At 42.2% G+C, this 13,965-nt stretch overlaps 1 protein-coding gene across 17 annotated transcripts in view; it reads right to left on the bottom strand.

Moving 5' to 3' along the window:
• HMBOX1 (homeobox containing 1) overlaps nt 1-13,965 on the bottom strand; it is a 117,236-nt gene that overhangs the window by 54,199 nt on the left and 49,072 nt on the right. For 16 of the 17 annotated variants that reach the window (XR_003253682.1, XR_003253680.1, XR_003253681.1 and 13 more), the window contains exons 3-4: nt 7,706-8,185; nt 5,672-5,757 (exon numbers count right to left, since the gene is read on the bottom strand). Coding sequence is in view for 4 of the 17 variants with exons in the window: in XM_026066956.1 (XP_025922741.1) it covers nt 5,672-5,757; nt 7,706-8,185 (566 nt within the window). In the remaining 13 variants the exon portion in view is untranslated. Of the gene's footprint in view, nt 1-5,671; nt 5,758-7,705; nt 8,186-13,476; nt 13,531-13,965 lie in introns of those variants that run through there. The other variant, XR_003253689.1, reaches the window with a different exon arrangement.

Here is a 13,965-nt window from a genome sequence, read left to right as displayed (position 1 = left end):
CAAGGCAGAGTGACATCCTCTGGGCTCTGCCTCAGCAGGGACAGGAACACGCTGTGACGAGCACTACTAGCTCCCTCACGGAAAATACTGGAGAAAGAAGTGGTAATGACAAAGGATTATAGTAAATCAAACGCTGACTTCTTGTGTCACCCACCACTCCTTCCCCTAGCAGGTTACAATCCACAGTCGTAAAAAAAGAAAAAATTGAGATGACAGCACATGCATGCTCCTCTGGCCAGCCCCACTCTCTCCCTAAGAAATTATTTTGGGAAAACTTCCCTTCCAAATACATGAAAGAAACGGCTAAATACATCACAAACAGAAGGCAACTGGTATCTGCAGTGCAAACCTGTTCATAACCCTCAAAACTGCTCTTCTGCAAGGCTCTGGTAACTAGTTTTCACCTTCACAGGTTGATTTGTTCTCTGCCTCTACTTTGAACTTCTTTAATGTTTCCTTCAAGAGGGATTTTTAGAAGCACCTGGAATATATCAGATTTGGAGAAGAAAGTAACTGACTGTATCTAAATTCTTCAGTTTGTAAGCAAAGTCCTAGATACATATAATAAGTGCTTGCAAAGGACATCTATCAATTTAAGAGATTAGCAAAGTTCGTTAACAGGAAACCTGCAAAGATCGAAATCATATAGAAACAAATCTTTCCCTGTGTTCCCATGAGTATTAAAAAAAACAACAACAAAGAAAAGTGTTTTTAAAATCCAGTTTCTCACTGTTTCAGCTGATCAGTATTTTCTGGATTCTCTTCGCAATGGAACTAGTCAAGTTTCACTTGGTTTGGATTTGCTCAGCACCTCAGTATTTAGGTTCCAGCACTTAAGGGATTTTATTTATGTTACAGCAGTKCTTCGAGGCTGCCTTCCATCTCACTAGATGCTGTGTGTGTTTAGTATAATATAAAGCTAAGTCTTAAAGACCTCAGATCAATTAAGACAGAAACAGTCGGGCAGGGCTGGATTGCGCAGGAAGACTAATCGGGAAGGTTAGCAACACTGCACATTGGAAAGCTCCGTCTGTTACGTACTTTTCAAAAGAAATACCTCAAAGTTTTATTGGTGGTGGTGGGGTTTTGCCCCCTTTTTAAGTGGTGGGTTAGGGTTTAGGGTACTAACCTAAGAATTGAGAAATCTTAATTAAAAGCCCTGCTCTGCCACAGGCGTCTTCCACCGTGACCTCAGGGAAGTATGTCTTTTTTTTTCCCTTTGCTCCCCACGTGTAAAAAATGGAAAAGGCAATATTTCCAAACCTTGCAGAGGCATCATCCATGAAAGCATTTAGCTGTGCTGCAAAGAGCTCATCTGCGTATATTCCTCCCTCTCTCCTTCATTCTAGCACCTAACAGAAAGACATTCGTTTCTGAAAACAACTCCCCTCATCTAAGCCTAAATGCTTAAATCAGGAGACAGCGTCTTTTACTAAGCTTACACTTACCTCTTTATCCTTCACCCTCTGACCAAAGCCTGCTTGGTGGCCAGATACAATTCTGGTGACAATTAAAGCAAATTACGGCATGCAACTTCAAATTCACGTTAATAAAAATTTGGCATCTCACCTGCCACACCTAGGACTATATACCTACCCCCAAGTAAACGGCAGCGACGTTAAAAGGAGCTTCAAACAACAAGATAGGAAATTCAGCAGGAACTATTATTAGCTCCTGTTTATACTGTCATTTTTCTTATCAGTAGGAGATTATTTATACAGAGCCCAACCCAAGTGCTTCTTGTTTATCTTATTATAGACACCATTAAAAAAGTTTCTATATTAAGCAGCTCCTGTATTTAGGACCAGCACTAATAAGTGTTATGCCAGGTTTTTGCTTCTTATCAATCATTTCTTTATTTTCAAGTCACCATTTAATACTCTCAGTTACTCTTTTCCAATCTGCTCTCTCCTATCRCTACACAAGGCATCCCTGCAGCATGTCTTCCAGGTTTAATTCTGCATGTCAGATTCATTATCTACCTAACTTTAAAAGTTTCTGGTAATTTTAAGAAGAGTAATAGAGCCTTAAATTTGTTCTACTGCAACAGCTGACTTTAGCCTTCAGGTCCATGYCTGTCTCTCTCTCATATATCCTCCCTCTCCATCATTTCCCATCCCCTTTCCTTGCAGCACAAGAAAAATAAAAGGAAAAGTATTTTACTGTTGCAGAGTCTTTAAATGCAAGCCTGCTCAGTGCATTTTGCAGGACTGTGCCTGATGTAGGAAGAGGTATTCTACAAGCGCATTGCAAGGTTAGAATTAAGACAAGAAAAAGAAAGTTTTTTTTTTTTTTTAAACGAAATCCAAAGCAGGTTGAAGAACTGGTGAAATGATGTAAAATGGACGCTCCAAATGGCAGAAGTTGCAGTGGAGATTCCTGCACCAAGCACAGAAAGGTTACAGGATACAGGATGGGCACCAGCATGCTGATAAGCAGAAGGGAAATAAAGAGCCGGACCCTCATCTGGGAAAATGGAGTTTACTCTCTGTCATGAGCTAATCCAAGATTTGCAATTTGAAGACATGCAAACACATTGTTTTAGCTGAAGTTCATCACTTATAAATCCAATTTGGCCAGCTTCAAGCACAACATTAAGAAAGGGAAGGGGAGGTTTAGGTTCCTGCCTAAAGGTCTAACGTCACTCTGTTCAGATGCACTGTTACTCCTTTCCCTGATTTATGCCACTCTTCCCTCCCATTACACACACACACGTTCTTAAAGAAGCCTAACCAAGTATTATAGAGACAGGAGAAAGTTCACAGCATGGGTAGCCAAGACGAACAACCCTCATTCCGGAAAGAGCCAACCATACATGTTTCATTCCGTTCTTTCTTGCCTCTCTTCCCCAAGGCAGAAGAGAGGAACGGTAAAAGCTGAGACCACGTTATTCCACATTCATTGCATGTGCTAAACAAAGCACTTCCAGCTGACAGACGGCAGCAGTCAGCRGTCAGGCAAGTCAAATGCGCCCCATGTCTGAGCCCCAGCTAACCGGATGCTCCAGAAGCAGCTTCCTATGTTTGCATTCGGACAAAAGGTGATTTGGATGCCTAATGCTGGAAAGGAGAGAGAGCAAACAACATRCTCTGCGTGTTCCTGTACCACCACCGGCACACCAGCATCTATCTGCGGGTTGGTGATCTGGTCTTGCAGAATCGTCCCCTTTCACGGTCCCTTCGTTGGCAAGAACATGGTTCCACCGTGATGTGCAATACAACGAAGAGGACCCCAAAGCACAGATCACTCCATTCTTATAGACCTTCCCTAAGCCCTTGGCTATTGACCACTCTGGCTCTTTATTCATCGATTTTTCCCTTGTTTATTGAATGATTACAGACAGCTTTACCAGTAAGATTAAGTTTGTAAATACTGAGATGATACCATTTGGGATCATATATTCTGCATTCACAAGGCTAAGCGTTATATTTAAAATGAACCAGCTCCCACAGACATTTCTACCAAGTATATGGAGGGTGACATAGTTTAACTGCAAAGGGTAACAAGAGGAGGAGAAGACGGGTGCGTCAGAGTGCGCACAGGCCTTGCAGCTATCTTTGCTTGAGAAATTGCATCGTGTGCAACATATCGCTTTGTGTTCTTATTTGAGAGGTCCACAGAAACACCACCAGGTCAGCTGCAAAAGGACTCAGCCACGCAACCTTTAAATCTACCCGGTTTCCCATTGATTTGGCCTGCAAAAAAGACAACAGGCTAGAAAGAGACATCTAGTAATACTTTTTCTGATCACCACGTACGTGCATTCTGGTTTCCCGTCCATGTTACACAGAAAGCTTGAGTGCATTGCAAGCGAAACCTAAGCAACTGTGTATAAAGTGGATGGGGCTATTTACTTACGGGAGGAACGGCCTGGCAAAGACAACAAAAGATCCCAAAGGCTAAACACTAACTTAACACCTTTTAACAACTGGAATCCAAGACAGTAAGTTGGGGAAGGAAGCAGCAAAATAACCAGGTGTGAAGAGACGGATCTAGACCTTGCTATAGCCCAGCTGCAGGGGTGCCAAGACGTGCACTGAGACACATGGCCAATCAGATCAGTTCCTTCAACGGACACAGCCTCTGTCTTAGAATTAGCATGGTGATTCTGCTCTACTGATTCTGCATACAGTAGTCCAGCTGATCAAAAAAATGCTGGCTGGTTTGGGAAAGGCTGCCTTGCTGAAATTTTTTCCCCATTTGCTTTACTCCTTTTGAAGAGAAAGAGCTAGTTTGACTTGCTGGTGGACAAAAAGGGTGCTAGAACCTTCAGCCTCAGTCTTGAAGTCGGAAGTTTTCCTTTAGTTTGACCTTATAAAAAGCTATACAGAAGTTAATGTAGAGATGGGTCGTTCAGAGACTATATTCGGGCAAGGATTGCACAGAAGTGGGGCAGTGACCCACAAACTCCTGAAAGTTCACCATTTGGGTTCAGAACAAACAACTGGACTTAGTATCTAATTTTCAACACACTCTTCCTAACATCCAGTAAAGCTCATAACATTTCTTTGAGTTACACAAGATGTTACTCTTACGACTTTACAGATGAAACTGAAGCCAGGGAAGGACAAGCAATTTGCTCAAGGCCACAGAGAAGAGCTAGAGACGTGGAAGGAATTCCTGGCTCGAGCTCACATTTCTGCCTGTCTACCTGAACTGCTAGTATGTACAGAGCCTGCAAACCCGGATCGCACAGACAGATGGGTTCTTATGACATTTCAAACACTGGAAATATCATAAAAGAACAACCTCCCTCCTGCTGGGCTGGCATTCCTAGTCATCACGGAACCTTAAAAACGATCTATTTCAAGGTCTTTATTCAAGCTTAGTTTTAAAAATGAATAAATGTTATAGATGTAACATGGGATTGAGCTATCTATTTTTATCATCAAGTCTTCATCCTAGATTTGCTACCAGCTCCACACTGTTCTGGGCAAACAGCATGAACCYGTAAAGGCGAAGTAATAGCGCTCCACCCCATGGAGGAGCAATAAGACTTCATTACTGTTTGTATAGAGATTTGGAAATACACCAAAGGAATAAGTGATATCACCGCAGTCTGTTCGCTTGTCCTGAATGCCAAAGAGATAAGGAACGGGACAGAGGGCAAAAAGAGAACTACTTCTCCTTCCAGGTAAAATCCGAGTGAATACGGTCATCCCCTCAACTTTGCATCTGATTTTCATTAATTGCAAATCAAAGTGAGTGAAAAACTTTAAAACTGTCATAATCAGGCTGCTGGGTGTACTGATGCTGGCTACAGCTGCGTCTCCAGACTTTTCATATACATATTATAATATAAATACACATTATACATATATATCTCCACACATAGAGATGCAGATATGCATCTATTTGCCACGCTTAACAAACAATTTAAGAATTAAGGAAGACCGTTTTCATTTTAAGATAAGAACTTTGGGCTTATTATAACGCTGTAAAATAAAATCTGCTAGCACAAGGCACAAAAAAGAAAAAGTGATTCACTGGGGAAGTTCCATGATGTGCGGGACAATGGGTCTTAAATCAAAGGCATACATTATCATGACTAAGCTGACAGATCTGCACTGCAATGCAGAAAGCCAAGCAATATTCCAACATCTGCACCGGGCACACGCAGGCAGCTAGGCACGGTTTCCCCAAACGAAGAAAGGACTCCCCGAGCTCTTACCTGTTACCTGTGCAACGACCGCTTGGGAAATTCTCCGATTGGCTAGAAAGGCTTTGATTTCCTCCTTTATCACGCTGCTGTCCCTCCTACCAAAACAAAAAAACAAAAGAACACACACACACAAAAAAAAGACAGACCAAAGTGCACTTTGAAGATGCAAAACGGTTTTCTTTCCTTTGTTTAGGGGGGAAAGGAGCGGGGAAGGCAGGCATTAAAATAGCCAAAGTACTTCACCAGTGGACACTTCTTTTAACAAGTGTCACGTTTGATCAAAGTACCCTAGCAGGAGAATGGATGACTCATGTCCTATATAATTCATCGTAGGTGCAGGGCTGCCATATGGAATGTACAAAGTTTCATTACACAGGGATGAATAAATCTCTCATACCAGCATAAAAACCTCAAGTCATAAAAATGAGGCACAAAAAAACAAAAAATAAAGGATAGCAGGGTCTGCACGGACAGCTACACAAATGAGTACACATACACAAACCTTCTTCAGCCTTTCAAGAAAAAGACCTTAAGGTGAAAAATTTTGCAACCACTACCCCCCCCCATCTACTTCCTTACRTGGCTTACGCTGAATGAACGAGTGTCAGTTGTTAAAGCCTTTATTTGTCTGGAATTATGAATTTTAAAAGGTGTGCAAAGATAGTTCAGAAGGGACTAAAACTGTGCTAAAAGGAAGATAATTTGGTGGTTGCACAGGGACTGTGATATGCAGCAAATTTTGATTGCAGTAAACACACACTTTTCCCTTCCCTTCCTCCTTCCCTTCCTGAAAGGTGCAGACAATTAAAACCAGACTTTATTAGGCTTTATTATTTGATAATTTCCCTTCTCCTTCTCTCCTCCTCCCCCAGCAGGATTCAGGGCAGGCTTAAGGTTGCAAAATCAAAATAAATGCTATGTCGTGGGTTCACTTTTATTTCTGCACCCAATACTCATCCTCCCTATGCCTGAAAATAAAAGTAGTTTCAAGAATGAATAAGCACCGAAAGCACTACCTGAGACTTAGGGCATGGGAACCCAAGACTCAAAGGAACGGTTGAGCTTCAGCAAAGGGAACTCCAGCATATTGCTGTACTCACCATCTTCCTGCATTATCCCATTATCCTGGTGCCAATCAGCATCGTTTACTATCAGCTTTTCTTACCTATTCCTCTCCCCCAACAGYGACACCTTTTACCCTAAAGTCTCCAAACCCTACTTCAAACACACCTTCATCCCAGAGCTTATGGACTCTACTTCTCCCATAGGTACTTCATGAACGTCGCGCTTTGGGGGAAAAAAAGGCCAAAATTATGACAAAAAATAATTTTGAGACATTTGGCCTTTCCCCTTATTTCATTTTGCTATCAAGGCTGCTGATTCTGACTTTCAGCCTCAGTGGTATAATCCCCTCCTTTAATCTTTGCCATACTGCTGAATAAGAAGTGGCTAAAAGTAAAGGAAGGCCAGTTTGGACACAAAAAACCCAGCTAGCTCTTATTGAAGACTTCTGCCTCTTCCTGTTTGTATTTTCCTGATGCCAATCTGCAGACTGTACAAATCCCAGAGGGAGTCAGCCCTTTCCACAAACTATAAACAAATAAGATGCAGGTACTCCAGATCCCAGTGGAAAGCCTTAACCAAGCAGGTTCCCTACTCCCCCTGCACATGGAAGGAAATTCAACGGGTATAAATTGGTGGAGGAGGATTTGTGCAAATTAAGACTCTGAGAAGTCTTCTGAATAAGAGTAGGGTGGAAATTTAGTGCTCTAACACGAAATTTAATCCTTGGAACAGCATGGGGAAAAACATTTCAAAAATGAAACAGCCCGTGAGATATCTACACAAGGCCAGGGGCTATCTACACAAGACCAGGAGGCAGGTGAGATGTAGTCAGTGACCAGCAGAACTAGTAAAGGAATAACTGTCTAAAGCAGTTCCCACTTTCCTGATAATACCTATTAGAGCAATCCTCCAAGATACATATTTCCGCGAGACTTCTTACACTGACTTTCCAAACTTTTTACAAAGACTTCTACTAACCTCATCAGTTCCTCCACTTTGTCATCAATGTCCAAGTCCTCTTCAGAAGCTTCAAAACTGTATGACCTTTGAGCCAAGCTGTTGGCAAGCGGGTAACGGGTAGGGGACATCTTCCCGTTGAATGCAGACAACCTCTCGTTACTCTCCCTCCCATTCTGATTAGTAGTGCAAGGCTGTGGGGAGGTGTCGTAACTGTTGCTAGGTGATGGGGACATCCCCGAATGCTGGGTCTGTGTTGAAGCTGTGGCTGTAGAGGAAGATGCTGGGACATTGTTGGTACTGTTGCTGTAGGAACCACCTCCGTAGCTAGACCTCCTCCCAAATTTGTCACTATGCTCTTGATCAAGACGATCCAAGGTTTCCAGTGCGTGGAGGATTTCATGTCTGGTCATTCCCGTACGTCTCAGGCGCTGAAGCAGGTCTATTTGCTCTATGGTAAATCTTGGTTCATCTGTGTAGTGAGACATGGTTTCCAGCAGACTAAAAATAAGGTGAAATGTAAAAGCAAATGCTTCAGTTCAGCAGTTCTCTGTGGGACATGTAAAGTACCTTATACACAGGAAAGACCAATTCTGGTCCAACGCTTTAAGTCACACATATGACAGAGAAGGCAGCTCAGTAGTCCACCTCCAAACAAACTCAGCAGAAAACCTCCCATTAATGCCAGTCTCGTCATCTGGTACAAGGGCTGTCTTTTAAACTTTTTTTAAAGTTTTCWATTAACTTCTCTCTCTCCTGTTAGTATTCCTTCCATCTTTTACAATAAACCTGCAGTTGCTACCCTTGTGCTTTTGAAGAACATGTGTTACAGAGAGACAGTGGTTGCTCAATAATCGACGCTGCAACTAGGTTTCAGAATGGACCAAATTTTGCTCATCCCTAAGTATCCACCAAACAAAAATCCCAGATTCCCAAACTGATCAGGTAGGTCTAGGCCAGAGGTAGAACTTTTCTGCAGAAGTTTTAACCAGTTCTGTTGTGAGATTTACGAATTGCAGCTCTTTTGAATCTGAAGTATGAAGAGTACAAGTTGCCCTAACTCTTTTTTGCTACCTTGAAAAAAGAAGATAAAACAGCCGTAGCGGAAATTCTAGTGCCCTGTAGAACCAAAGTTGATTTGACTGAGGTCTGATTTCTGAAGTTAGTAACTTTTGAACCTGGAATGCTGTCACGGATTGCCTGCCCTAACAAGGAAAGTGCAGCACATCCAATTACTACTGAGCTTTCATTTAAAGAAATAAGTCTACAGCCTTTTCCCCTCCAAAAGCAGGTTTCTCATGTAACTCAATCACCATGGTAGCTAGTCAAAAGCTTTTTTAACTCCTAAACTTCCCAAGGTATCGGAACAACAAATCTCCTATGTATTGCTGCAGACCCCAGAAATGGAATGGAAAAATCACATTATGCTCCCTTAATCTCTTCTCCTTCCTAAGCCTACTCAAAACATCCAAATGGCATAAAAATGACAAGATCTCTCCCTTCAAAACTCAAGATCTTGAGAAGAAGGGATGGCAGATGGAGGGCGGACAGAACTTGGCAAAGAGATGAGGGCATTTTCCATCCTTCTTGTGAATCTTCTTATGAGTCAAGGGCTTATTACAGTTCCTGCAGGAGAGCAGGGGGAAGAGATCACTCAAACTCCGGGAGACGTGACAGAGCTACCGTACAACCTCTACAGGTCAGAGCAGACAAAGAGCAGTCTTGTGAAAGTCAAGCAAAAATGCCAAGGACTCCATTAAAACCAGAGAGAATGATGGATTTCACAAATATACCAGCCCTTCCAGGGACCAGGCTGCCTGTTTCTCCTCAAACTCTGAGGATCGTTACTCATTTCCATTTCTGCACTAGCACAGAGGAAGTCCCACACAGGAGCCACGTGACAAAACTTTTTTAATTGCTCTGTTTCATCTCTTCTCACATATGTGAATCACAATAAAGTAAACCAAGCTAGCAGGTTTTGGGGGTGAAGCAAGGAATTTCTTCAAGGAAGTAACATCTCATGACACAGACCTGGCCTGGCAAGGAAATAGGGTCTGTCCTTAAGTCAGAGGGTATAGCCTTGTCAAAATTAGTAAATTAAAAAATGCCCAGGAACAGGCACTGAAACACAGTCATCTACACCGTTAGATTGTTCTAACGGTCTTTGGCACTGAACAACCAGTATACTCTCGACCAGTTCACAGGCATTATTCATGATTTTGCACAGACGAGAAACTACAAATGGGCTGTCTGGATGAAGCCACCCAGTTTCAAGGCTAAGTAGGATGGCCTAGTAGTACAGATGTGACCAGATGACTTTAGGGCTGAAGAACAGGCCCTAGAACTGTTTTGTTTAGTAGGGTTGTAGCTACAGCACAGTGCTGTGGCAGTGCTACAGAGCCAGGATGCGTTTATCCATTCTGAAAATGGCAAATACAAAACCAAGAAGAAGGTCCTAGCTTTGGTCTTTATTGCAAATATTGAGCCCCTTTCACTGTTTTAACATTAGAAATGTGTACGTGGGAAAAGGAAGCAAGAAGACAATGCAAGGGGATGACTGCCATCCAAAGAACTGACCACGTGAGAAGACAGCAGACAGGATAGAGCCTGTGAGTGTTTCAGTCCAAYAGGAATGTGCTGTCCCTTGGAGAATTAATTACTGAAAATGTACAAGCCATTTTCAATTTTAGAAGACAAGCACCCAGATTATTCTACTAAAATGAGAGTACAGCAGCCAATGTAGCAGGAGACGAGCAACTGACTGGAATGATAACAATTAAGATTTGGAAGTCACATCTCCGACGGAGACATCCAGAACTTGACAAGGAGCAGTCAGAAACAGACAGTGTGTTCTAGGTTCTTCCTCCACGTTGGAGCAGGCAGTGCTGCTCTCGCCTTCCCTCTAAGCTTTGGGAGAACAGAAGTGTCACACCGGCTTACTGTCACTGTATCACGTCGCAAGCTCCTGCACAGTCTGACAGGCCCCAGTGTCAGCTCTGAGTAGTGTAGTTTTCAAATAGAAAATCTCTCATTAAACATTTGGTCTTGAGAGCGTTTTCACTAGATATGCTAGCTTTCTTTTTCCTCAGAGAGAAATTCGTTTTTGTCACTTTGTACCAGTTTTTCTAATGTCACCTTTTCCTGGACCATTTATCTGTCAATACCCAAGTTTTACGTGCTCAAGTACTTGTGGAACTGGAGGACTTAGTGAACCAGGACCTCAACCCAGAATTAGGTCTACTTAAAATTCCTCCCTTACTGACTCTTTGAGTTTAATACCAAAAAATACTTTAGATAATCTAGTTTAATCTCCAGTATGTCACAGACCTAGAAGTCTAAAACTTTTGTCCTCCCAGTCCCGTGAACCTAAAAACTTGTGTCTGACAAAAGCATGACTTCCCAGATGGCCTCAAAAACGTCAAGCAACAGAGAATCTAAGATTTCCTTTAGCTGTTTGTTGCCACAGTCAGTCATTCCCTTTAAAATTTTGGGTTCATTCCTAATTTGTCTAAATTGTCAGAGCTCAGCTTCTAGGCCTGGGTTCTTCTGTCAGATTAAAGTGTCCTTCAGTACACTTAGTGAACTAAACATACTGAACTCCAGTTTTCTTACATGCCAGGGAAATATGCTTGACCTTCTGGTCCAGCTGTACACGGGATACTGGTCCGGTCTACAATTCGCCCTGCTTTCATGCACTGGGGAGCTGCTGAGCATGTACGGTAGTTCCCGTCACGTAGAGATGCAAGGCATGCAGGACAAGGTCATCTTCTGCTGGGACAATGAGCTATTCAATAACTTTCAACTTGCGGTCCACACACTCCTGTGGACCTACACATGGACTACTACTAAAAGCTTTGCAGAAAGTAATCTAAGAGTAGCAATCCTACTGTCAGGTTTAATCCATTATATGTGGTCAACGCAATCACTGTAAAAATGTTGGCAATTTGGAAACAAACAAACAAAAAAACCTCCAAAGCCAGTGAGGCCAGCAGTATGGATGGCTGGAAGACTAAGCCCACCCATGCAAGGTATTCTTCCAGCTCTCCAACCCTTTTCGGCATCTTCTGTACCTTGTAATTTTTCAATGCTTAAAAAAAATGAACACCAAAATCAGATACATCATCTCACTACTGCTCTCACTAATGTCATACGCAGGTGTGAAAACTGCCTTGCTTATACTTACATACACAGTATATATTGCATCTGACACACTTATTTGTCTTCTGGATTTTGAACACTCATTCCCATTTTCATGTGCTTTTCTACACGACTGTGAGATCTGGAAACAGCATTTCTAAGTGAGTTTTATGCATTTAAAATGACTACAGGAACTGTGAATTTTCCATTAAAAACCCAAAACAAGCATTGCATAACCTGGCAATATTGAACACGTTCCAATGTTGCCAACCATCTACCGCTTTTTAATGAATAACCACACCAGCATTGTTTAGAATTGTTATTCTAACAAGGCTTCAGTTATTCTCTCCTTTAAAAATATTTTTATTAAACTTATCTTGTTTAAAAATCAATTTACAAAGCAGTTAAGTAAATCAGCCATTTTAGAATCATCATAATTTCATTCACCTCATTAATTAATGGATATTCCCTAGTACTTCACCCCCACCATATTGCTGTAAGAGCCTCTTATTCTCCTGAACTCCTCCAGCTAGCTTGAATTCAATTTGCTTTCCCCCTCTTTTTCCTTGTGAAATATAATCAGCTGCAAAAGTAACAAGAAGCAAAACAAGCAAGGGACAGGCAGGATGACTGAGGGGGTGCAGGAGAAAATAAAGATAGCAAATGCTACGTCTGAGAGCAATGACTGTGGTCAAACTGTGTCCAGCTTTGCTGCCCACGTAGCAAAATATCCTCAGTACTAGCAGATCTCAAGTTATAATCATTTGCTGCATCTTCTAATCAGTTACCAAACCCCTCACCAGTTATGTGGGGCTGTCAAATTTGCTTGAGACTATATCTAAGAAAAAGTGCCAGCCAAGGGAGAACTGCCTTGAGCTCTTCGCCCTGAAATATGCTGAAAGCCAAACCCTTGTAAATACAACTTAAGCACAAAACGAAAACTGAGCAATTTTGTAGCAACTGAACCTAATCCTTAAGAGGAATCAAACTTATTTAGATCCTGGTAGAAAAAGGTAGCTTAAAATATCAAGTCTATTTACAYTTCTTGCATTAAGCTGGCAGTCATGCCCCACAGAAGATGGCAGAATTCCACTTACTGCCTCCTGGTATCTATAAAGCATTAAAACTTCATGCTTATCTTTCCGGGCTCATCCAAAAGGAACCTGAGGTACCCGAATATCAGATTGAAGGGAGAACTGTAAGGAGCTGAATAATAAAAGAACTATATTTGCTTCCAAATCCACAGAWAGGAAACTTCCAGCAGGTCCCAACCAGTCAGATGCAGGTATCTCTGCAGCATCATTTTTTTGCCTGCTAAAGCTGCATTCTGGAGCGAAGGCTGCTTAGGGGGAAAATTGCTCACGATACCATTGCTTTGTCCTGTGACACCACCCCGAGGTTTCTACCCTGATTTTTGTACGAGTTTCTCCCTCTAGATAGAGAAGCACCTCCCCACTTTGAAAGTACCGATCTTAAAAAGTAGCTGCCAAAGAAGTGGGGGGTACATAGCCAGATACAAAAAGAGTTTTATTCTCTTATCTTTCTGCCACTGATGGAAAAAAACAAGGAAAAACACAGCATCATTTCCTCACCTTCATATCCACACCTCATTTATTTCTATGGCCCAAGCCCACAAAGACGCAAGAACCACTTACCCAACGCGAATGTTCTAGGTGGTGCAACACGGCAGAGCAATCCCAGGAAACYGGCTAAGGGTGGCAAGTGGATAAGAACTCCGCGTCCAACTGAACTTGCACAAGTTCAAAGCAATTCAATTATCTGTTTAGGAACATGGCCAGAACACTGGCCCTAGCACCTCTAAGACTTGAGGAAAGGGCTCTGGACTCTTTAATGAACACAAGAAATCATTTTTCTCTCTCCTGCTCGCCGTACATGAGTAGAACATGCTCTAGCATTACTGCAGAGATCCTTTTCTGCAGAGGTCCTTCTCCAAATCGCCCCTAAAATTCACTGCTCTAACAAGCTCTGCAAAGCTCAAGACACCTACCTCAACAGTTGTGCTTTTTGATACAAGACCCATATTTGACAATATCTCCGTAATATGGATGTGGGCTAGAGCCAGAACGTTCAGGACAGGATCCTMGGTCTGGAAATTGGTTTAAGCACAATTTTTATAAAGTCAT

This window comes from Apteryx rowi, unplaced genomic scaffold (assembly GCF_003343035.1).
Source record: "Apteryx rowi isolate R43461 unplaced genomic scaffold, aptRow1 scaffold_251, whole genome shotgun sequence".
Classification (NCBI taxonomy): Eukaryota; Metazoa; Chordata; class Aves; order Apterygiformes; family Apterygidae; genus Apteryx; species Apteryx rowi.
This window is presented reverse-complemented; position numbering and strand designations above follow the sequence as displayed.